Source organism: Lampetra fluviatilis, chromosome 70 (genome assembly GCF_964198595.1).
Source record: "Lampetra fluviatilis chromosome 70, kcLamFluv1.1, whole genome shotgun sequence".
Classification (NCBI taxonomy): Eukaryota; Metazoa; Chordata; class Hyperoartia; order Petromyzontiformes; family Petromyzontidae; genus Lampetra; species Lampetra fluviatilis.
Genome location: NC_136344.1, coordinates 1,637,383 through 1,660,281, shown reverse-complemented (window position 1 = coordinate 1,660,281; position 22,899 = coordinate 1,637,383). Strand labels below are relative to the sequence as shown.

Genomic DNA, 22,899 nt, shown 5'->3' with positions numbered 1-22,899 from the left:
GTGGGTCTCTGTGGTGAGTCTGTGGGTCTCTGTGGTAAGTCTGTGGGTCTCTGTGGTGAGTCTGTGGGTCTCTGTGATGAGTCTGTGGGTCTCTGTGATGAGTCTGTGGGTCTCTGTGATGAGTCTGTGGGTCTCTGTGATGAGTCTGTGGGTCTCTGTGGTGAGTCTGTGGGTCTCTGTGGTGAGTCTGTGGGTCTCTGTGATGAGTCTGTGGGTCTCTGTGATGAGTCTGTGGGTCTCTGTGGTGAGTCTGTGGGTCTCTGTGGTGAGTCTGTGGGTCTCTGCGGTGAGTCTGTGGGTCTCTGTGATGAGTCTGTGGGTCTCTGTGATGAGTCTGTGGGTCTCTGTGATGAGTCTGTGGGTCTCTGCGATGAGTCTGTGGGTCTCTGCGGTGAGTCTGTGGGTCTCTGCGGTGAGTCTGTGGGTCTCTGCGGTGAGTCTGTGGGTCTCTGTGGTGAGTCTGTGGGTCTCTGTGGTGAGTCTGTGGGTCTCTGCGGTGAGTCTGTGGGTCTCTGCGATGAGTCTGTGGGTCTCTGTGGTGAGTCTGTGGGTCTCTGTGGTGAGTCTGTGGGTCTCTGCGGTGAGTCTGTGGGTCTCTGTGGTGAGTCTGTGGGTCTCTGTGATGAGTCTGTGGGTCTCTGTGATGAGTCTGTGGGTCTCTGTGATGAGTCTGTGGGTCTCTGTGGTGAGTCTGTGGGTCTCTGCGATGAGTCTGTGGGTCTCTGCGATGAGTCTGTGGGTCTCTGTGATGAGTCTGTGGGTCTCTGCGGTGAGTCTGTGGGTCTCTGCGGTGAGTCTGTGGGTCTCTGCGGTGAGTCTGTGGGTCTCTGTGATGAGTCTGTGGGTCTCTGTGATGAGTCTGTGGGTCTCTGTGGTGAGTCTGTGGGTCTCTGCGATGAGTCTGTGGGTCTCTGTGGTGAGTCTGTGGGTCTCTGTGGTGAGTCTGTGGGTCTCTGCGATGAGTCTGTGGGTCTCTGTGGTGAGCCTGTGGGTCTCTGTGATGAGTCTGTGGGTCTCTGTGGTGAGTCTGTGGGTCTCTGTGATGAGTCTGTGGGTCTCTGTGGTGAGTCTGTGGGTCTCTGTGATGAGTCTGTGGGTCTCTGTGGTGAGTCTGTGGGTCTCTGTGATGAGTCTGTGGGTCTCTGTGATGAGTCTGTGGGTCTCTGTGTGAGTCTGTGGGTCTCTGTGATGAGTCTGTGGGTCTCTGTGATGAGTCTGTGGGTCTCTGTGATGAGTCTGTGGGTCTCTGTGATGAGTCTGTGGGTCTCTGTGATGAGTCTGTGGGTCTCTGTGGTGAGTCTGTGGGTCTCTGTGCTGAGTCTGTGGGTCTCTGTGAGGAGTCTGTGGGTCTCTGTGAGGAGTCTGTGGGTCTCTGTGATGAGTCTGTGGGTCTCTGTGGTGAGTCTGTGGGTCTCTGTGGTGAGTCTGTGGGTCTCTGTGGTGAGTCTGTGGGTCTCTGTGATGAGTCTGTGGGTCTCTGTGATGAGTCTGTGGGTCTCTGTGATGAGTCTGTGGGTCTCTGCGATGAGTCTGTGGGTCTCTGTGGTGAGTCTGTGGGTCTCTGTGGTAAGTCTGTGGGTCTCTGTGGTGAGTCTGTGGGTCTCTGTGATGAGTCTGTGGGTCTCTGTGATGAGTCTGTGGGTCTCTGTGGTGAGTCTGTGGGTCTCTGTGGTGAGTCTGTGGGTCTCTGTGGTGAGTCTGTGGGTCTCTGTGATGAGTCTGTGGGTCTCTGTGATGAGTCTGTGGGTCTCTGTGGTGAGTCTGTGGGTCTCTGTGGTGAGTCTGTGGGTCTCTGTGATGAGTCTGTGGGTCTCTGTGATGAGTCTGTGGGTCTCTGCGATGAGTCTGTGGGTCTCTGCGGTGAGTCTGTGGGTCTCTGCGGTGAGTCTGTGGGTCTCTGCGGTGAGTCTGTGGGTCTCTGTGATGAGTCTGTGGGTCTCTGTGGTGAGTCTGTGGGTCTCTGCGGTGAGTCTGTGGGTCTCTGCGATGAGTCTGTGGGTCTCTGCGGTGAGTCTGTGGGTCTCTGTGGTGAGTCTGTGGGTCTCTGCGGTGAGTCTGTGGGTCTCTGTGGTGAGTCTGTGGGTCTCTGCGATGAGTCTGTGGGTCTCTGCGGTGAGTCTGTGGGTCTCTGCGGTGAGTCTGTGGGTCTCTGCGGTGAGTCTGTGGGTCTCTGTGATGAGTCTGTGGGTCTCTGTGATGAGTCTGTGGGTCTCTGTGGTGAGTCTGTGGGTCTCTGCGATGAGTCTGTGGGTCTCTGTGGTGAGTCTGTGGGTCTCTGTGGTGAGTCTGTGGGTCTCTGTGGTGAGTCTGTGGGTCTCTGTGGTGAGTCTGTGGGTCTCTGTGGTGAGTCTGTGGGTCTCTGTGGTGAGTCTGTGGGTCTCTGTGATGAGTCTGTGGGTCTCTGTGATGAGTCTGTGGGTCTCTGCGATGAGTCTGTGGGTCTCTGTGGTGAGTCTGTGGGTCTCTGTGGTAAGTCTGTGGGTCTCTGTGGTGAGTCTGTGGGTCTCTGTGATGAGTCTGTGGGTCTCTGTGATGAGTCTGTGGGTCTCTGTGATGAGTCTGTGGGTCTCTGTGATGAGTCTGTGGGTCTCTGTGATGAGTCTGTGGGTCTCTGTGATGAGTCTGTGGGTCTCTGTGGTGAGTCTGTGGGTCTCTGTGGTGAGTCTGTGGGTCTCTGTGATGAGTCTGTGGGTCTCTGTGATGAGTCTGTGGGTCTCTGTGGTGAGTCTGTGGGTCTCTGTGGTGAGTCTGTGGGTCTCTGCGGTGAGTCTGTGGGTCTCTGCGATGAGTCTGTGGGTCTCTGTGATGAGTCTGTGGGTCTCTGTGATGAGTCTGTGGGTCTCTGCGATGAGTCTGTGGGTCTCTGCGGTGAGTCTGTGGGTCTCTGCGGTGAGTCTGTGGGTCTCTGCGGTGAGTCTGTGGGTCTCTGTGGTGAGTCTGTGGGTCTCTGTGGTGAGTCTGTGGGTCTCTGCGGTGAGTCTGTGGGTCTCTGCGATGAGTCTGTGGGTCTCTGTGGTGAGTCTGTGGGTCTCTGTGGTGAGTCTGTGGGTCTCTGCGGTGAGTCTGTGGGTCTCTGTGGTGAGTCTGTGGGTCTCTGTGATGAGTCTGTGGGTCTCTGTGATGAGTCTGTGGGTCTCTGTGATGAGTCTGTGGGTCTCTGTGGTGAGTCTGTGGGTCTCTGCGATGAGTCTGTGGGTCTCTGCGATGAGTCTGTGGGTCTCTGTGATGAGTCTGTGGGTCTCTGCGGTGAGTCTGTGGGTCTCTGCGGTGAGTCTGTGGGTCTCTGCGGTGAGTCTGTGGGTCTCTGTGATGAGTCTGTGGGTCTCTGTGATGAGTCTGTGGGTCTCTGTGGTGAGTCTGTGGGTCTCTGCGATGAGTATGTGGGTCTCTGTGGTGAGTCTGTGGGTCTCTGTGGTGAGTCTGTGGGTCTCTGCGATGAGTCTGTGGGTCTCTGTGGTGAGTCTGTGGGTCTCTGTGATGAGTCTGTGGGTCTCTGTGGTGAGTCTGTGGGTCTCTGGGGTGAGTCTGTGGGTCTCTGTGATGAGTCTGTGGGTCTCTGTGATGAGTCTGTGGGTCTCTGCGGTGAGTCTGTGGGTCTCTGCGGTGAGTCTGTGGGTCTCTGTGGTGAGTCTGTGGGTCTCTGCGATGAGTCTGTGGGTCTCTGCGATGAGTCTGTGGGTCTCTGCGATGAGTCTGTGGGTCTCTGTGGGTCTCTGTGATGAGTCTGTGGGTCTCTGTGTGAGTCTGTGGGTCTCTGTGATGAGTCTGTGGGTCTCTGTGATGAGTCTGTGGGTCTCTGTGATGAGTCTGTGGGTCTCTGTGGTGAGTCTGTGGGTCTCTGTGATGAGTCTGTGGGTCTCTGTGATGAGTCTGTGGGTCTCTGTGATGAGTCTGTGGGTCTCTGTGATGAGTCTGTGGGTCTCTGTGATGAGTCTGTGGGTCTCTGTGATGAGTCTGTGGGTCTCTGTGATGAGTCTGTGGGTCTCTGCTGTGTGATGGGTCTGTGGGTCTCTGTGATGAGTCTATGGGTCTCTCTCCCCCCCACCCCCCCCCCCACCTTCGCTGTCGAACTTCATCCATGCGATGTCGTCCCCCACGCACTCCACCTTCCAGCCGGGCAGCGACGGCGTCATCATGGCCAGGTTGGTCTTGCCGCACGCGCTCGGGAAGGCCGCCGCTATGTACTTCTTGCGCCCCTCGGGGTTCGTGATGCCCAGGATCTGCCCGGCGGGAGGGTGGTGGTGGCGGTGATGGTGGTGGTGGCGGTGGTGGTGGCGGTGGTGATGATGGCGGTGGTGGTGGCGGTGGGGGAGATGGGGGAGACGCTGCGTCAGGGGGAGGCTCGGGGGGGAGATATGGCACCACGACAGCGCCGCCACCACCACCACGACAGCGCCACCAAATGCCCAGCACACGCTTCAAACATGCACATCACACGCACGTCAAACACGCACATCACACGCACGTCAAACACGCCCAGCACACGCAAGTCAAACACGCACATCACACGCTTCAAACATGCCCAGCACACGCACGTCAAACATGCACATCACACGCGTCAAACATGCCCAGCACACGCGTCAAACATGCCCAGCACACGCGTCAAACTTGCCCAGCACACGCGTCAAACATGCCCAGCACACGCGTCAAACATGCGCATCACACGCGTCAAACATGCCCATCACACGCGTCAAACATGCCCAGATCACACGCTTCAAACATGCCCAGATCACACGCTTCAAACATGCCCAGATCACACGCTTCAAACATGCCCAGATCACACGCTTCAAACATGCCCAGATCACACGCTTCAAACATGCCCAGATCACACGCTTCAAACATGCCCAGATCACACGCTTCAAACATGCACATCACACGCTTGAAACATGCACATCTAGCATGCCCGTCACACGCTTCAAACATGCCCGTCACACGCTTCAAACATGCACATCACACGCTTCAAACATGCACATCACACGCTTCAAACATGCACATCACACGCTTCAAACATGCACATCACACGCGTCAAACATGCCCATCACACGATTCAAACATGCCCGTCACACGCTTCAAACATGCACAGCCCACGCTTCAAACATGCCCAGCACACGCACGTCAAACATGCCCAGCACACGCTTCAAACACGCACATCACACGCGTCAAACATGCCCAGCACGCATGCCTGCCACACGCTTGAAACATGCACATCTAGCAAGCCGTCACACAGCTCTCTACCCTCAGTGCCAGTCCTCTTGCCAGTGCCACACCACCGCCACCGCCACCACCACCACCGCCACCGGCACAGTGGCGGCTGCCTACGCGACCACGACACCGCCAGGAACGGGGCCCCGGTGAGTGAGTGAGTGTGTGCGTGGGGGTGTCAAGATCGGCCTCAGTGGAGGAGGAGGAGGCTCGTGAAGGACGCTGCTGCTGCTGCTGCTACTGCTGCTGGGCCAGTTTGGGGCTAAACGGACACGGGGCTGGAGAAGAGATGGAGCTGATGCGGTACGGGAGGACGTAGAGCTGAGTGGACTTGCCAACGACCGGTACCAGCGGTGTCAACATCGGCCTCCGTGGAGGAGGCTTGTGAAGGACGCTGCTAATGCTGCTGCTACTGCTGCTACTGGGCCAGTTGGAGGCAGTCGTCCTCCAGCAACAACAACGGAGGGGGGAAGAGGAGCGACGCTCACAACAACGAGTGGAGCGCCTGGTGGCTAAAGCACAGTAGGGGGCACAGGTGGTGCATCTACCAGTCATCTCGGTCATCTCAGTCGGCCAACCCATGGCACCTGCTGGGTCTGTCCCGTGACCTCCTGCACCTAGCCTGGCACAGTAGGGGGTACAGCTGGTGGTGCATCTACCGGTCATCTCAGTCGGCCAACCCATGGCACCTGCTGGGTCTGTCCCGTGACCTCCTGCCAGCGGGCGTTCGAGACCTCACGTGACGGTCTTCACGTGCACATGGCCTGGCACAAGTGCCTTGACGATGTCACCGCCACTTGGTGGCGAATGGCGGTTGTTGTTGTTGTTGTGTGCGACTGACGGTGGTGGTGACGGTGGTGGTGACGGTGGTGGTGGTGGTGACTGTGGTGGTGACTGTGGTGGTGAGGGTGGTGGTGACGACGGTGGTGGCGACGGTGGTAGTGACGGTGGTGACGACGGTGGTGACGGTGGTGACGACGGTGGTGTGACTGTGGCGGTGACTGTGGCGGTGACGGTGGCGGTGGTGGCGGCGGTGGTGACGGTGGCGGCGACGGTGGTGGCGACGGTGGTGGTGACAGTGACGGTGGTGGTGACAGTAGTGGTGACTGTGGCGGTGACTGTGGCGGTGACTGTGGCGGTGACTGTGGCGGTGACTGTGGCGGTGACTGTGGCGGTGACTGTGGCGATGCTGGCGGTGGTGACGGTGACTGTGGTGCCGTACCAGCATGTGCTCCGCGAGCCAGCCCTCGTCGCGAGCGATGCGCGAGGCGATGCGCAGGGCGAAGCACTTCTTGCCCAGCAGGGAGTTGCCCCCGTAGCCGCTTCCAAACGACACGATCTCCCGCCGGTCGGGCACGTGGGCGATGAGAGTCTTGTCCGGGTTGCAGGGCCACGTGGCCGACACGCCCTCTGGATGGGTATACACACACACACACGGGTACACACACACACAGATACACGCACGGGTATGCACACGGGTATGCACACACACACACGGGTACGCACACACACACACACACGGGTACACACACACACACGGGTACACACACACACACACACGGGTACACACACACACACACGGGTACACACACACACAGATACAAAGACAACGATCTCCCTGTTGGGGCAAGTGCTGTTAGCGAGTAGCACCTATAAAGGTCGGCACTGCACACGCATACCACCCACGCCCCCCCCCCCCCGTACCACCACCGCCCCCCACGTACCCCCGAGTGTCGTGTGAGTGTGTCGGTACCGGCGAGGGGCAGGGGGCTTCCGACCGAGTGCAGGCACTTGACGAACTCCCCGTCGCCCAGCGCCGAGAGCACGTGGGCCCCCATGCGCGTCATGATGCGCATGGACACCACCACGTAGGGCGAGTCCGTGAGTTGCACTCCAGTCTTGGCCAGCGGCGAGCCCAGCGGGCCCATGCTGAACGGCACCACGTACATGGTGCGGCCTGCACACGTGGGGAGGAGACACACGCGGGGGGAGGGACACACACACACACACGCACGCGGGGGGAGAGACACACACACACACAGGGAGGGAGGGAGACACACACACACAGGGAGCGACACACACACACAGGGAGAGACACACACAGGGAGGGAGACACAGGGAGACGCACACACACACAGGGAGAGACACACACACGGAGACACACACACACACGAAATGTCGGGGCAAGTGCTGTTAGCCATAGACTCGCAGACACGCTCCCCCCCCCACCGTCGCTCACCCCACCGCCTCTCCCCCCACCGTCTCTCCCTCCCGCATCGTTTACCCCCCCGTGTCTCTGCCCGTGTCTCTCTCCCCACCGTCTCTCCCCCCACCGTCTCTCCCCCCGCGTCTCTCTCCCCCCACCGTCTCCCCCCCGCATCGTTTACCCCCCCGTGTCTCTGCCCGTGTCTCTCCCCCCCCCGCGTCTCTCCACCCCCGTGTCTCCCCGTGTCTCCCCCTCCCGCGTCTCTCCCCCCCCCGTGTCTCTCTCCCCCCGCGTCTCTCTCCCCCCGCGTCTCTCTCCCCCCACATCGTTTACCCCCCCGTGTCTCTGCCCGTGTCTCTCCCCCCCCCCGCGTCTCTCCCCCCCCGTGTCTCCCCGTGTCTCCCCCTCCCGCGTCTCTCCCCCCCCCCGTGTCTCTCTCCCCCCGCGTCTCTCTCCCCCCGCGTCTCTCTCCCCCCGCGTCTCTCTCCCCCCGCGTCTCTCTCCCCCCGCGTCTCTCTCCCCCCGCGTCTCTCTCCCCCCGCGTCTCTCTCCCCCCCCCCCGCGTTTCTCCCCCCGCGTCTCTCCTCCCCGCGTCTCTCACCGCGCATGCACCCGGGGAAGCGATCCTGCACGGCCGACGCCAGGTCTCCCGGCGACATCCACCGGCCCAGCTGGCTGGGCCTGCCGGAGCGCGGCACGGGCACCGTGTCTCGCTCACGCTCCGTCACGATCACCGTGCGGCTCTCCACCCGCGCCACGTCACGCGGGTCCGTGCGTGCCAGCCAGCTGGGAGACCACAGGGGTGGGGGGGAGACACGGAGGTGAGGAGCGGTGGTGAGGAGCGGTGGTGAGGAGCGGTGGTGAGGAGTGGTGCTCACCAGTCCTGGTACTTGGTGAGCTTCTTGACCATGCCCTGGTTTTGCAGCAGCGACAGCAGCGCCTCGTTCTCAGCCTCCGAGCCATCGCAGATGTGGACCTGAACGCGCGCACAGTTACACACACGCACACACACAGTTACACTTACACACACACACACACAGTTACACTTACACACACACGCGCACACACAGTTACACACACGCGCACACACGCACACAGTTACACACACGCGCACACACGCACACAGTTACACGCGCACACACGCACACAGTTACACACGCGCACACACGCACACAGTTACACACGCGCACACACGCACACAGTTACACACGCGCACACAGTTACACGCGCACACACAGTTACACGCACACACACAGTTACACGCACACACACAGTTACGCACACAGTTACACGCACACACACAGTTACGCACACAGTTACACGCACACACAGTTACACGCACACGCACACACAGTTACACACACACGCACACACAGTTACACACACACGCACACACAGTTACACACACACGCACACACAGTTACACACACACGCACACACAGTTACACACACACGCACACACAGTTACACACACACGCACACACAGTTACACACACACGCACACACAGTTACACACACACGCACACACACACACAGTGACACACACACACACGTACACACAGTCGCAGCATCACGGACACAGGAATGCGAATCTGCGAGTGCAGACCAATGCGGATGAATCTGGATCAAGAAGTTTTAGATTTAAAAAAAGTCCAATCTTCCGGGCGTTGAACAGGTCTGTCAGACGCTGTCTTTCCGACAGACCTGTTCTTCACCTGAGGACGGCTGCTTGCGTTGTGGCCGAAACGTCGTGAGAATTGTATTTTATGTTTTATTTTTATTATTTTATTACTTCCCTTCTACGTGATGACTTTACCCAAAGAACCAAGAAGATGAATCCCTGCAGTCACGAAAGCTTTACATCGATACAAGAGTTTAGTTTAGAGTCCGGCACTGCCGCCACCGCCGCCGCCACCGCCGCCGCCGCCGCCACCACCGCAACCATCACCACCACCGCCGTCACCGCCACCACCACCACACCTTATCCGGTTGGCAGAGCCGAGCGGTGCTCTCAATGTAGTCGGACAACTCGGCGTTGGCGAGTCGGGCATCCAACGGGCGGCTGTGCAGCCTGCGCCCCGGCACCGCGGTGGCAGCCACGCCGCCACCAGCGTTGGCGTTGGCGGCGCCGGCGTGGGGAAGGGCCGACAGCAAACGCCACGGGCGCCTGTGGTGACGAGAGGACGGGGGGGGGGGAGATTAGGGGTCAGCAGAGACCCATAGACTCATCACACTGCAGAGACCCATAGACTCATCACACTGCAGAGACCCATAGACTCACACAGAGACCCATAGACTCATCACACAGCAGAGACCCATAGACTCATCACACACCAGAGACCCATAGACTCATCACACACCAGAGACCCATAGACTCACACAGAGACCCATAGACTCATCACACTGCAGAGACCCATAGACTCATCACACAGCAGAGACCCATAGACTCATCACACACCAGAGACCCATAGACTCACACAGAGACCCATAGACTCATCACAACACCAGACCAGCAAACTGAACTCAATGTCCCCAACTCTAAACCCAGCGACCCTGCGGATCTCGTTTCTCTGGACATTTCATTCCAAATCAACACCAGACTCCACACATGGTAGCAGCAGCAACAACAACCACCACCACCAACAGCCACCAACAGCCACCACCGCCACCACCAACAACCGCCATTTGCAACTAAGCAGCGGTGACGTCACCACGGTGCTTGTGCCAGGCTGTGTGCACTTTTAGGCCACGTGAAGTGTGACGGGACAGTTGCAGGTCACGGGACAGACCCAGCAGGTGTCGTGGGTTGACTGCTGTGCCAGGCTAGGTGCAGGAGGAGGAGGTCACGGGACAGACCCAGCAGGTGTCGTGGGTTGACTGCTGTGCCAGGCTAGGTGCAGGAGGAGGAGGTCACGGGACAGACCCAGCAGGTGCCGTGGGTTGACTGCTGTGCCAGGCTAGGTGCAGGAGGTCACGGGACATACCCAGCAAGTGCCATGGGTTGACCTGTGGTGCCAGGCTAGGTGCAGGAGGAGGTCACGGGACAGACCCAGCAGGTGCCATGGGTTGACTGCTGTACCAGGCTAGGTGCAGGAGGAGGTCACGGGACAGACCCAGCAGGTGCCATGGGTTGTACTGCTGTGCCAGGCTAGGTGCAGGAGGAGGAGGTCATGGGACAGACCCAGCAGGTGCCGTGGGTTGACTGCTGTGCCAGGCTAGGTGCAGGAGGAGGAGGTCATGGGACAGACCCAGCAGGTGCCGTGGGTTGACTGCTGTGCCAGGCTAGGTGCAGAAGGAGGTCACGGGACAGACCCAGCAGGTGCCATGGGTTGACTGCTGTGCCAGGCTAGGTGCAGAAGGAGGTCATGGGACAGACCCAGCAGGTGTCGTGGGTTGACTGCTGTGCCAGGCTAGGTGCAGGAGGAGGAGGTCACGGGACAGACCCAGCAGGTGCCGTGGGTTGACTGCTGTGCCAGGCTAGGTGCAGGAGGTCACGGGACATACCCAGCAAGTGCCATGGGTTGACCTGTGGTGCCAGGCTAGGTGCAGGAGGAGGTCACGGGACAGACCCAGCAGGTGCCATGGGTTGACTGCTGTGCCAGGCTAGGTGCAGGAGGAGGTCACGGGACAGACCCAGCAGGTGCCATGGGTTGTACTGCTGTGCCAGGCTAGGTGCAGGAGGAGGAGGTCATGGGACAGACCCAGCAGGTGCCGTGGGTTGACTGCTGTGCCAGGCTAGGTGCAGGAGGAGGAGGTCATGGGACAGACCCAGCAGGTGCCGTGGGTTGACTGCTGTGCCAGGCTAGGTGCAGAAGGAGGTCACGGGACAGACCCAGCAGGTGCCATGGGTTGACTGCTGTGCCAGGCTAGGTGCAGAAGGAGGTCATGGGACAGACCCAGCAGGTGCCGTGGGTTGACTGCTGTGCCAGGCTAGGTGCAGAAGGAGGTCATGGGACAGACCCAGCAGGCGCCATGGGTTGTACTGCTGTGCCAGGCTAGGTGCAGAAGGAGGTCACGGGACAGACCCAGCAGGCGCCGTGGGCTGACCGACTTAGATCTGGAGTCTTGCACCCCCTACTGTGCCAACTCGCTGCGTTTTATCCGCCCGGCGCTCCGCTCGTTGTTGTGAGCGTCTCTCCTCCGCCCTCCGCTGTTGTTGCTGGAGGAACTGCCTCCCAACTGCCCAGTAGCCTCAACGTGCACCTAGCCTGGCACCAGCCCACAGTAGTCTCCTTCACGTAACCTCCTCCTCCTCCTCCACAGAGGCCGATCTTGACATCGCTGGTACCGGTCATCGGCAAGTCCACTCGGCAACATCGACTCCAGGGTGAGATGGAGCACTGCTACTCGTTACCAAGAGCACTTGCCCCCGCAGCCTGTTCGAGGCTACACGGGGGACCTTTGTCTGTGTGTCTATAAGTGCTGCTGCTGCTAACAGCACTTGCCCCTACAGCCCTGTCAAGAGGCTACACGGGGGACCTTTGTCTGTGTGTCTATAAGTGCTGCTGCTGCTAACAGCACTTGCCCCTACAGCCCTGTCAAGAGGCTACACGGGGGACCTTTGTCTTTGCTACTAACAGCACTTGCCCCTCCAGCCCTGTTAAGTCCACACACGCACACAGACAAAGACCCCCCCCCCCCCGCGTGTAGCCTTAGCAGACTGTTGGGGCAAGTGCCGTTAGCGAGCAGCAGCAGCAGCTATGAAGGCTACCGGCACTGTGGCACACGAGGGGGTGGGTGGCCAGCACCACGCACGCCCGACCGCCTTTGTCTCCCCCCCAGTGACGATGCCGACTACTTACACACCGCGTAAATCATGAGGCCGAGTCGACCTAGAGGAAGGCACCAGGACCGGTTCAGAGTTGGCCCTGACGCGCACAGAGTCAACATTTGCCCCGAGGCTTGAGGGGGGTGATTTGTGCGCTGTGCAAATGGGTGTCAGCACTATTACCGTGGAATGAGAGATAACCCCGCAGGCCTCAACTACAGCCCCAACCCACAACTACAGCCCCAACCCACAACCCACAACTACAGCCCCAACCCTCAACTACAGCCCCAACCCCAACTACAGCCCTAACCCACAGCCCCAACCCCAACCCACAACTACAACCCCAACCCACAACTACAGCCCTAACCCACAGCCCCAACCCCAACCCACAGCCCCAACCCACAACCACAGCCCCAACCCCAACCCACAGCCCCAACCCACAACCACAGCCCTAACCCCAACCCACAGCCCCAACCCACAGCCCCAACCCACAGCCCCAACCCACAGCCCCAACCCACAACCACAACCCCAACCCACACAGCCCCAACCCACACAGCCCCAACCCACACAGCCCCAACCCACACAGCCCCAACCCACAACCCACACAGCCCTAACCCACAACCCACACAGCCCCAACCCACAACCCACACAGCCCCAACCCACAACCCACACAGCCCCAACCCACAACCCACACAGCCCCAACCCACACAGCCCCAACCCACACAGCCCCAACCCACAACCCACACAGCCCCAACCCACACAGCCCCAACCCACACAGCCCCAACCCACAACCCACACAGCCCCAACCCACAACCCACACAGCCCCAACCCACAACCCACACAGCCCCAACCCACAACCCACACAGCCCCAACCCACAACCCACACAGCCCCAACCCACAACCCACACAGCCCCAACCCAGACAGCCCCAACCCACACAGCCCCAACCCACAACCCACACAGCCCCAACCCACACAGCCCCAACCCACACAGCCCCAACCCACAACCCACACAGCCCCAACCCACAACCCACACAGCCCCAACCCACACAGCCCCAACCCACACAGCCCCCCCTCCCCGCCGCTGTGTCCACGGCTTTAAGTGGGGCCCTCCCTCCTCCTCCTCCTACTCCCCCCTGGCTCCTCATCGCTGAGCCACCACCAACATCCGGGATCAGAGCCCCCACCACCACCACCAGCACCACCATCCCCACCAGCACCACCCCCCCCACCAGCACCACCACTACCCCCCCCACCAGCACCACCAGCACCACCACCACCACCACCATCCCCACCAGCACCACCACCACCATCCCCACCAGCACCACCACCACCATCCCCACCAGCACCACCACCATCCCCACCACCACCACCATCACCACCACCATCACCACCACCCCCACCACCACCCCCACCACCACCACGACAACGAGGTGAGGTTAGGTAGACGTGACAAGGTGACAAGATGAGGGGAGGTGACTGAGTGAGGTGGTGAGTGGCTGAATGGGATGGTGGGTGGTTGAGTGAGGTGGTGGGTGGTGGTGTGGGTGGGTGGCTGGTGGTGTGGGTGGGGTGGTGGGTAGCTGAGTGGGTGGCTGAGTGGGGTGGTGGGTGGCTGAGTGGGTAGCTGAGTGGGTAGCTGAGTGGGTGGCTGAGTGGGGTGGTGGGTAGCTGAGTGGGGTGGTGGGTAGCTTGGTGGGTGGCTGAGTGGGTAGCTGATTCAGGTCCCACCCCCCCAGTAGACACGCCGCGAGCCCCCCCCCCTCGCTGTCAACACCACAGCCGCCCCAGAGTCACGTGGTGGCCACCGCCCGCCCGCCCGCTCGCTCTCACCGCCTGCCCCATGAACCTTGCCCCCATTGCCTGGACCCACTTAGTGGGGACGGGGGGGCGGGGGGGCGGTTACGTGGTTGTGGTGGAGGTTGTGATGGTGGTGGAGAATGTGATGGAGGATGTGGTGGTGGTTGTGGTGGTGGTTGTGGTGGATGATGTGGTGGTGGATGATGTGGTGGTGATGTGGTGGTGATGTGGTGGATGATGTGGTGGTGGTTGTGGTGGTGGAGAATGTGATAGTGGTGGAGGATGTGATGGTGGTTGTGGTGGATGATGTGGTGGTGGATGATGTGGTGGATGATGTGGTGGTGATGTGGTGGTGATGTGGTGGATGATGTGGTGGTGGTGAATGTGATGGTTGTGGTGGAGGTGGATGATGTGGTTGTGGTTGTGAATGTGATGGTGGTGGTTGAGGATGTGGTGGTGGTGGTGGATGTGATGGTGGATGTGATGGTGGTTGTGGAGATTGATGGTGGTGGTGATGTGGTCGAGGCTGTGGTGGTGGTGGTGATGTGGTGGAGGTTGTGATGGTGGTGAAGCATCTGATGATGGTGGATGTGTTGGTGATCATCATCGCCACCATCACCTCATTCATCATCATCACCACCACCTCATTCATCATCACCATCACCACCTCATTCATCATCACCATCACCACCACCTCATTCATCATCACCATCACCATCACCTCATTCATCATCATCATCATCACCACCACCTCATTCATCATCATCATCATCACCACCACCTCATTCATCATCACCATCACCACCACCATCACCACCACCATCACCACCACCTCATTCATCATCACCATCACCACCACCTCATTCATCATCACCATCACCACCATCACCTCTATCATCATAACCACCACCATCTCGATCACCTCAATCAATCACCGCCACCACCATGATCACCACCACCACCATGATCACCACCACCACCATGATCACCACTATCACCACCACCACCATGATCACCACTATCACCACCACCACCATGATCACCACCACCACCACTATCACCACCACCACCATGATCACCACCACCACCACCACTATCACCACCACCACCACCACCATGATCACCACCACCACCACCATGATCACCACCACCACCATGATCACCACCACCACCACCACTATCACCACCACCACCATGATCACCACCACCACCATGATCACCACCACCACTATCACCACCACCACCATGATCACCACCACCACCACTATCACCACCACCACCACCTCGATCATCTTTTGGAGAGGGCCCCAAACAAAGTCGGCTCAACTCCTCCTCCTCCACACTCCAGCGGGGTCGATCCCATCGCACCTCGTCACGTGACCACGTGGAGTTCCCCCCCCCCCTCCTCACCCCCCTCCCCCGCGAAGGTTCAGCCAATCGGTGGCCCCGCTCGGTGACGCGCCCCCCCCCCGCCCCCCCCCCGATGGAAACTATGGGAGCCACGCGGTCCCTACGGGGGTGGAGTGGAGAGGAGAGGGGGGCGAGCGGCCATCTCTCATCCTCCTGCTGCTGCTGCTGCTGAGTCTCTCTCTCTTTGGTTGGTGGTAGGTGGAGGAGGTGGTGGAAGAGGTGGAGGAGGAGGTGGAGGTGGTGGAGGAGGTGATGGATCCGGTGGAGGTGGTGGGAGCAGGAAATGGTGGAGGACAAGGATGTGTGGTTGTGGATGTGGAGGATGTGGAGGTGGAGGATGTGAAGGTGCAGGATGAGTAGGTGGAGGATGAGGAGGTGGAGGATGAGGTGGAGGAGGTGGAGGAGGTGGATGAGATGCGTGCAGGAGGCTCCTGCTGGGCAGGTGATGAGGCAAGTCAACCGCTCCCCTCCATCCCTGCGTCTCAGTCCGTGGAGACTCCGTGACCCCCCCCACCGTCACCCCCCTACCTTCATCCCCCCACCGTGACCCCCCCACCGTGACCCCCCCCCCCACGGTGACCCCCGTGACCTCGAGCGTTTTAAAATTCCTGTGCGCTCGCCCCGTGACGCACGCAGCCTCAACTCACCTCCACGCGTGCAAAGACAAAGGTCCCCCGTGTAGCCTCTAGCAGGCGGTAGGGGCAAGTGCTGTTAGTAGCAGCAGTGCCTACAGACACACAGACAAAGGTCCCCCGTGTAGCCTCTAGCAGGCGGTAGGGGCAAGTGCTGTTAGTAGCGAGTAGCAGCAGCGCCTATGAAGGCCGCTACAGTGCACGTGGTTGTTGGAGGTGGTGTGGCACCTGCCGGGTCTGTCCCGTGACCTCATGCACCTAGCCTGGCACAGTAGGGAGGTACAGCTGGTGGTGCATCTACAGTCAGCCAACCCGCGGCACCTGCCGGGTCTGTCCCGTGACCTCATGCACCTAGCCTGGCACAGTAGGGGGGTACAGCTGGTGGTGCATCTACCGGTCATCTCAGTCAGCCAACCCGTGGCACCTGCCGGGTCTGTCCCGTGACCTCATGCACCTAGCCTGGCACAGCAGGGGGGTACAGCTGGTGGTGCATCTACCGGTCATCTCAGTCAGCCAACCCGCGGCACCTGCCGGGTCTGTCCCGTGAGCCTCCAACACTCCACGTGACCGCCTCAAAGTGCACCTGGCCTGGCACGGGCGCCGTGGTGACGTCACCGTCGTTTAGTGGCGGTGGTGGTGATTGTTGTTGGTGGTGGTGGTGATTGTTGGTGGTGGTGATTGTTGTTGGTGGTGGCTCAAAAACACGCGGGCAGCGAGCCAATCAGTGCGGAACGGCCACCACCACACCCCTCCCCCCACCACTCCCCCCCCCACCCACCACTCCCACCCACTCCCCACATCCACCACTCCACCCCCCCCACTCCACCCCCCCCACTCATCCCCCCCCCCACCACTCATCCCCCCCCCCACCACTCCCCCCCACTCACCCCACCCACCACTCCCCCCCCAATAGATGGGGGACTGCCCCAGGCAGAGGACACGTGGAGATTGTGAGGTTAAAGGTCAATATGCTACCATCCACCCTCCCTCCCCATTCCCCCCCACCCTGCCCCCCACTCCCCCCCACCCACCACTCCCCCCACTACACCCCCCCCCACTCACCCCACCCACCACTCCTCCCCCCCCATAGATGGGGGACTGCCCCAGGCAGTGGAGGACACGTGGAGATTGTGAGGTCATAGGTCAAGATGCCACCACCACCACCACCCTCTACCCACCCTACCGAGACGGGCGATGGCACGTACACAGGGACACAGACAAAGGTCCCCCAGGTAGCCTCAAGCAAGGCTGTAGGGGCAAGTGCTATTCGTAGTGAGTAGCAGCAGTGCCTATAGACACAGATCCCCCGTGTAGCCTCTAACAGGTTGTAGGGGCAAGTGCTGTTATGTGTGATGAGTCTATGGCTCTATGTGATGAGTCTATGGGTCTCTGCTCTGTGATGAGTCTATGGCTCTGCTGTGTGATGAGTCTATGGGTCTCTGCTGTGTGATGAGTCTATGGGTCTCTGCTGTGTGATGAGTCTATGGCTCTATGTGATGAGTCTATGGGTCTCTGCTCTGTGATGATTCTATGGCTATCTGCTGTGTGATGAGTCTATGGCTCTCTGCTGTGTGATGAGTCTATGGCTCTCTGCTGTGTGATGAGTCTATGGGTCTCTGCTCTGTGATGAGTCTATGGCTCTCTGCTGTGTGATGAGTCTATGGGTCTCTGCTGTGTGATGAGTCTATGGGTCTCTGCTGTGTGATGAGTCTATGGCTCTATGTGATGAGTCTATGGGTCTCTGCTCTGTGATGATTCTATGGCTCTCTGCTGTGTGATGAGTCTATGGCTCTCTGCTGTGTGATGAGTCTATGGCTCTCTGCTGTGTGATGAGTCTATGTACTGAAAGTTTAACTTCTTTTGCTAATCGTAGGTGCCTATAGACACAAAAGCAAAGCTCGCCCGTGTAGTTTCCAACAGGCTATCAGGGCAAGTCCTGTTAGCGAGTAGCAGCAGCGCCTATAGACACAAAGACAAAGCCCCCCGTGTAGCCTCTAACAGACCGTGAGGGCAAGTGCTGTCAGTGAGTGAATGGGTGGGTGAGTGGGTGAGTGGGTGAATGCGTGAGTGGTCGAGCGGATAGGTGAGAGTGTGAATGGGTGGGCGAGTGGATGGATGGATAAATGAGAGTGTGCGTGCGGTGAGCGAGTGGGTGAGTGAGTGGGTGGGTGAGTGAGTGGGTGAGAAGTTGAGTGAGTGAGCGGGTGGGTGGGTGAGTGGGTGAATGAGTGAGTGGTCGAGTGGATAGGTGAGAGTGCGAATGGGTGGGCGAGTGGATGGGTGGATGAATGAGAGTGTGCGTGCGTTAGTGAGCGGGTGGGTGAGTGAGATGAGTGAGTGAGCGAGTGGGCGAGTGAGTGAGATGAGTGGGTGAGTGGGTAAGTGAGTGAGCGGGTGGGTGAGTGGGTGGGTGAGTGGGTGGGTGGGTGAGTGGGCGAGTGAGTGAGATGAGTGGGTGAGTGGGTAAGTGAGTGAGCGGGTGGGTGAGATGAGCGAGTGAGATGAGTGAGTGAGCGAGTGGGTGAGTGAGATGAGTGAGTGAGCGAGTGGGTGAGTGAGATGAGTGAGATGAGTGAGTGAGCGAGTGGGTGAGTGAGTTGAGTGAGTTGAGTGAGTGAGCGAGTGGGTGAGTGAGTTGAGCGAGTGAGTGAGCGAGTGTGAGCGAGTGGGTGAGTGGGTGGGTGAGCGAGTGGGCGAGTGAGTGGGTGAGTGAGTGAGTGGGTGAGTGAGTGAGTGGGTGGGTGAGTGAGAGAGCGAGCAAGCGAGTGGGTGAGCGAGTGGGTGAGTGAGTGAGCGAAGTGGGCGAGTGAGCGAGTGGGTGGGTTAGTGAGTGGGTGGGTGGGTGAGCGAGTGGGCGAGTGAGTGGGTGAGTGAGTGAGTGAGTGGGTGGGTGGGTGAGTGAGAGAGCGAGCAAGCGAGTGGGTGAGTGAGTGAGCGAGTGGGTGAGTGAGATGAGTGAGTTGAGTGAGTGAGCGAAGTGGGCGAGTGAGTGAGATGAGTGGGTGAGTGGGTAAGTGACTGAGCAGGTGGGTGAGTGAGTGGGTGGGTGGGTGAGTGGGCGAGTGAGTGAGATGAGTGGGTGAGTGGGTAAGTGAGCGGGTGGGTGAGATGAGTGAGTGAGTGGGTGAGTGGGTAAGTGAGTGAGTGGGTGGGTGAATGAGTGAGTGAGTGAGTGGGTGGGTGGGTGAGTGAGTGAGTGGGTGGGTGGGTGAGATGAGTGAGTGAGCGAGTGGGCGAGTGAGTGAGATGAGTGGGTGAGTGGGTAAGTGAGTGAGCGGGTGGGTGAGTGGGTGGGTGGGTGAGTGAGTGGGCGAGTGAGTGAGATGAGTGGGTGAGTGGGTAAGTGAGTGAGCGGGTGGGTGAGATGAGTGAGTGAGATGAGTGAGTGAGCGAGTGGGTGAGTGAGATGAGTGAGTGAGGGAGTGGGTGAGTGAGATGAGTGAGTGAGCGAGTGGGTGAGTGAGTGAGCGAGTGAGCGAGTGGGTGAGTGAGTGAGCGAGTGAGCGAGTGAGCGAGTGGGTGAGTGAGCGGGTGGGTGAGTGAGTGGGTGGGTGAGCGAGTGGGCGAGTGAGTGGGTGAGTGAGTGAGTGGGTGGGTGGGTGGGTGGGTGAGTGAGTGGGTGGGTGGGTGAGTGAGAGAGCGAGCAAGCGAGTGGGTGAGCGAGTGGGTGAGTGAGCGAGTGGGTGAGTGAGCGGGTGGGTGGGTGAGCGAGTGGGCGAGTGGGTGGGTGGGTGGGTGAGTGAGTGAGTGGGTGGGTGAGTGAGAGAGCGAGCAAGCGAGTGGGTGAGCGAGTGGGTGAGTGAGTGAGCGAGTGGGTGAGTGAGATGAGTGAGTGAGCGAGTGAGATGAGTGGGTGAGTGGGTAAGTGAGTGAGCGGGTGGGTGAGTGAGTGGGTGGGTGGGTGGGTGAGTGGGCGAGTGAGTGAGATGAGTGGGTGAGTGGGTAAGTGAGTGAGTGGGTGGGTGAGTGAGTGGGTGGGTGAGTGGGTGGGTGAGTGGGTGGGTGGGTGGGTGGGTGGGTGAGTGAGTGAGTGGGTGGGTGGGTGAGTGAGCGAGTGAGCGAGTGTGTGAGTGAGATGAGTGGGTAAGTGAGTGAGCGGGTGGGTGAGTGAGTGAGTGGGTGGGTGAGTGAGTGGGTGGGTGAGTGAGTGGGTGAGTGAGTGAGATGAGTGGGTGAGTGAGTGAGATGAGTGGGTGAGTGGGTAAGTGAGTGAGCGGGTGGGTGAGTGAGTGGGTGGGTGAGTGAGTGGGCGAGTGAGTGAGATGAGTGGGTGAGTGGGTAAGTGAGCGGGTGGGTGAGATGAGTGAGTGAGCGAGTGGGTGAGTGAGATGAGTGAGTGAGCGAGTGGGTGAGTGAGATGAGTGGGTGAGTGGGTAAGTGAGTGAGTGGGTGGGTGAGTGAGTAAGTGAGTGGGTGGGTGAGTGGGTGGGTGGGTGAGTGGGTGGGTAGGTGGGTGGGTGGGTGAGTGAGTGGGTGGGTGGGTGAGTGAGCGAGTGAGCGAGTGTGTGAGTGAGATGAGTGGGTAAGTGAGTGAGCGGGTGGGTGAGTGAGTGAGTGAGTGGGTGGGTGAGTGAGTGGGTGGGTGAGTGAGTGGGTGAGTGAGTGAGATGAGTGGGTGAAATCAATCGGAGAACAGGGGCCCGACGATTGGGTGGCGATGGCGGCGGTGATGGTGATGGCGGTGATGGCAGTGGCGATGGTGGTGGTGGCTATGGTGGCGATGATGGTGGTGATGATGTTGGCGGTGATGTTGTCATTGATGATGATGGCATTGATGATGATGGCATTGATGATGATGGCGGCGATGAAGGAGGAGGGAGAGCCTGGGGCTGGTGGTACACACGGAGAGAGAGCGAGAGAAGTTTAAAATAAATGGAACTCGTGGCATTAAAAGAGAGAAATCACGCGCGGAACCGGACACATTGTCCACGGGGGGGGGGGGGGGGAACTCCACCCCTCCTTGGTCGACTCAGCCATAAATGTGTTACCACACTCTGTATGTGTCTGTCTGTGTGCGTGTGTCTGTCTGTCTGTGTGCGTGTGTCTGTCTGTTTGTGTGCGTGTGTCTGTCTGTCTGTGTGCGTGTGTCTGTCTGTCTGTGTGCGCGTGTCTGTCTGTCTGTGTGCGCGTGTCTGTCTGTGTGCGCGTGTCTGTCTGTGTGCGCGTGTCTGTCTGTGTGCGCGTGTCTGTATGCGCGTGTCTGTATGCGCGTGCCACAGTTGCACAACCGCACGCGTACACACACACTCACACACGTACACACACTCACACACAGCCACACACACAGCCAGCCCAGCGGGCACGATTTGCAAGCTACTGGCGCGTTGCATCAGCCAGGCACGGAGAGGGAGCGGGGGGGGGGGGATACACTGTGACTGCTGCCCCTACCACTCTCCTGCTGCTGCTGCTGCTGATACTACTGCTGCTGCTACTACTGCTGCTGCTGATCCTACTGCTGCTGCTGATCCTACTGCTGCTGCTGATACTACTACTGCTGCCCCTACCCCTCTCCTGCTGCTGCTGATACTACTACTGCTACTGCTGATCCTACTACTGCTGCTGCTGATCCTCCTACGACTGCTCCTACTACTGCTGCTGACCCTACTACTACTGCTGCTTGCAGCAGTAGCAGCAGTATGAGCAGCTGTTCCTACTGCTCCGACTGCTGCAAACAGCAGCAGTCGCAGCAGTAGGAGTCGGGGCAGGGGTCAGTCATTGGACTCTCGCGGCGAGGGGAGTGATTGATCGGGGAGGAGGGGGGCAAAGGGCGATAGCTGCAGATTTGTGTTCTGATTTCCCATCATCTGCCCTGGCCATAGCCATGGTCGATTCACTGCTGCATGGAGGTTTCTGCTAAGCCATGGCAATGACTGATCACCATGAGCCATGATCTATCCACCCACAGAGTGACACACACACAGACAGTGACACACACACACAGAGTGACGCATACAGACACAGTGACACACAGACACAGTGACACACACACACAGACACAGTGACACACACACACAGACACAGTGACACACACACAGACACAGTGACACACACACAGACACAGTGACACACACACAGACACAGAGTGACACAACAACAACCGCCATTCGCCACTAAGTGGCGGTGACGTCACCACGACGCTTGTGCCAGGCCATGTGCACCTTGAGGCCACGTGAAGTGTCGAACGCCCGCTGGCAGGAGGTCACGGGGCAGACCCAGGTGCCACGGGTCGACTGACTGAGATGACCGAGATGACTGGCTGATGCACCACCTGTGCCCCCTACTGTGCCAACTTGCTGTGCTTTATCCACCCGGCGCTCCGCTCGTTGTTGTGAGCGTCGCTCCTCCGCCCTCCGTTGTTGTTGGAGGGCGACTGCCTCCAACTGCCCAGTAGCGTCCTTCACGAGCCTCCTCCACTGAGGCCGATCTTGACATCGCTGGTACCAGTCATCGGCAAGTCCACTCAGCTCCACATCCTCCTGTACCACATCACTCCATCTCGTCTCTAGCCCGTGCCGCGCCCGTTTAGCTCCCTCGATCCGGCCGAACAAAAGCTGTCTAAGGCATGCGGTGGCTGGGCATGCGGGCTACATGACCCAGCCAACGCAGCCTTGCCTGCCGGAGGAACCCACCGATGGGACTTTGCCCAGATCTTTCAAGGATTTGTGAGCTCCTCACACAATCCAGCCTGGTTAAACCCAGGATGGATCGTAGGCAGGCCAGCCTAAATGTTTCTAACCAGCAAAGATGTTCCATTAGGGGTGTCCACATTTCGCAAGCGTAGAGAAGGGAGGGAATGACCATGGCCGAGAAGACCTGAAGCTTCGTGCGGAGCGATAGACCAGGTAGCTTCTACACGGCGTTACGCAACCGATGAAAATATATT

At 59.3% G+C, this 22,899-nt stretch overlaps 2 protein-coding genes across 3 annotated transcripts in view; one reads left to right on the top strand and one right to left on the bottom strand.

The window, feature by feature from the left end:
• LOC144952898 (pleckstrin homology domain-containing family F member 2-like) overlaps window positions 1–22,899 on the top strand; it is a 95,922-nt gene that overhangs the window by 24,688 nt on the left and 48,335 nt on the right. The gene's annotated exons all lie outside the window — the stretch shown is intronic.
• Window positions 1–22,899, bottom strand: part of LOC144952892 (phosphoenolpyruvate carboxykinase, cytosolic [GTP]-like) — a 39,847-nt gene that overhangs the window by 14,262 nt on the left and 2,686 nt on the right. Inside the window, 6 exon segments of the mRNA XM_078883366.1 lie at window positions 4,058–4,220; window positions 6,425–6,612; window positions 6,956–7,159; window positions 8,010–8,194; window positions 8,287–8,384; window positions 9,389–9,575. Of these exon segments, the coding sequence (XP_078739492.1) occupies window positions 4,058–4,220; window positions 6,425–6,612; window positions 6,956–7,159; window positions 8,010–8,194; window positions 8,287–8,384; window positions 9,389–9,575 (1,025 nt within the window).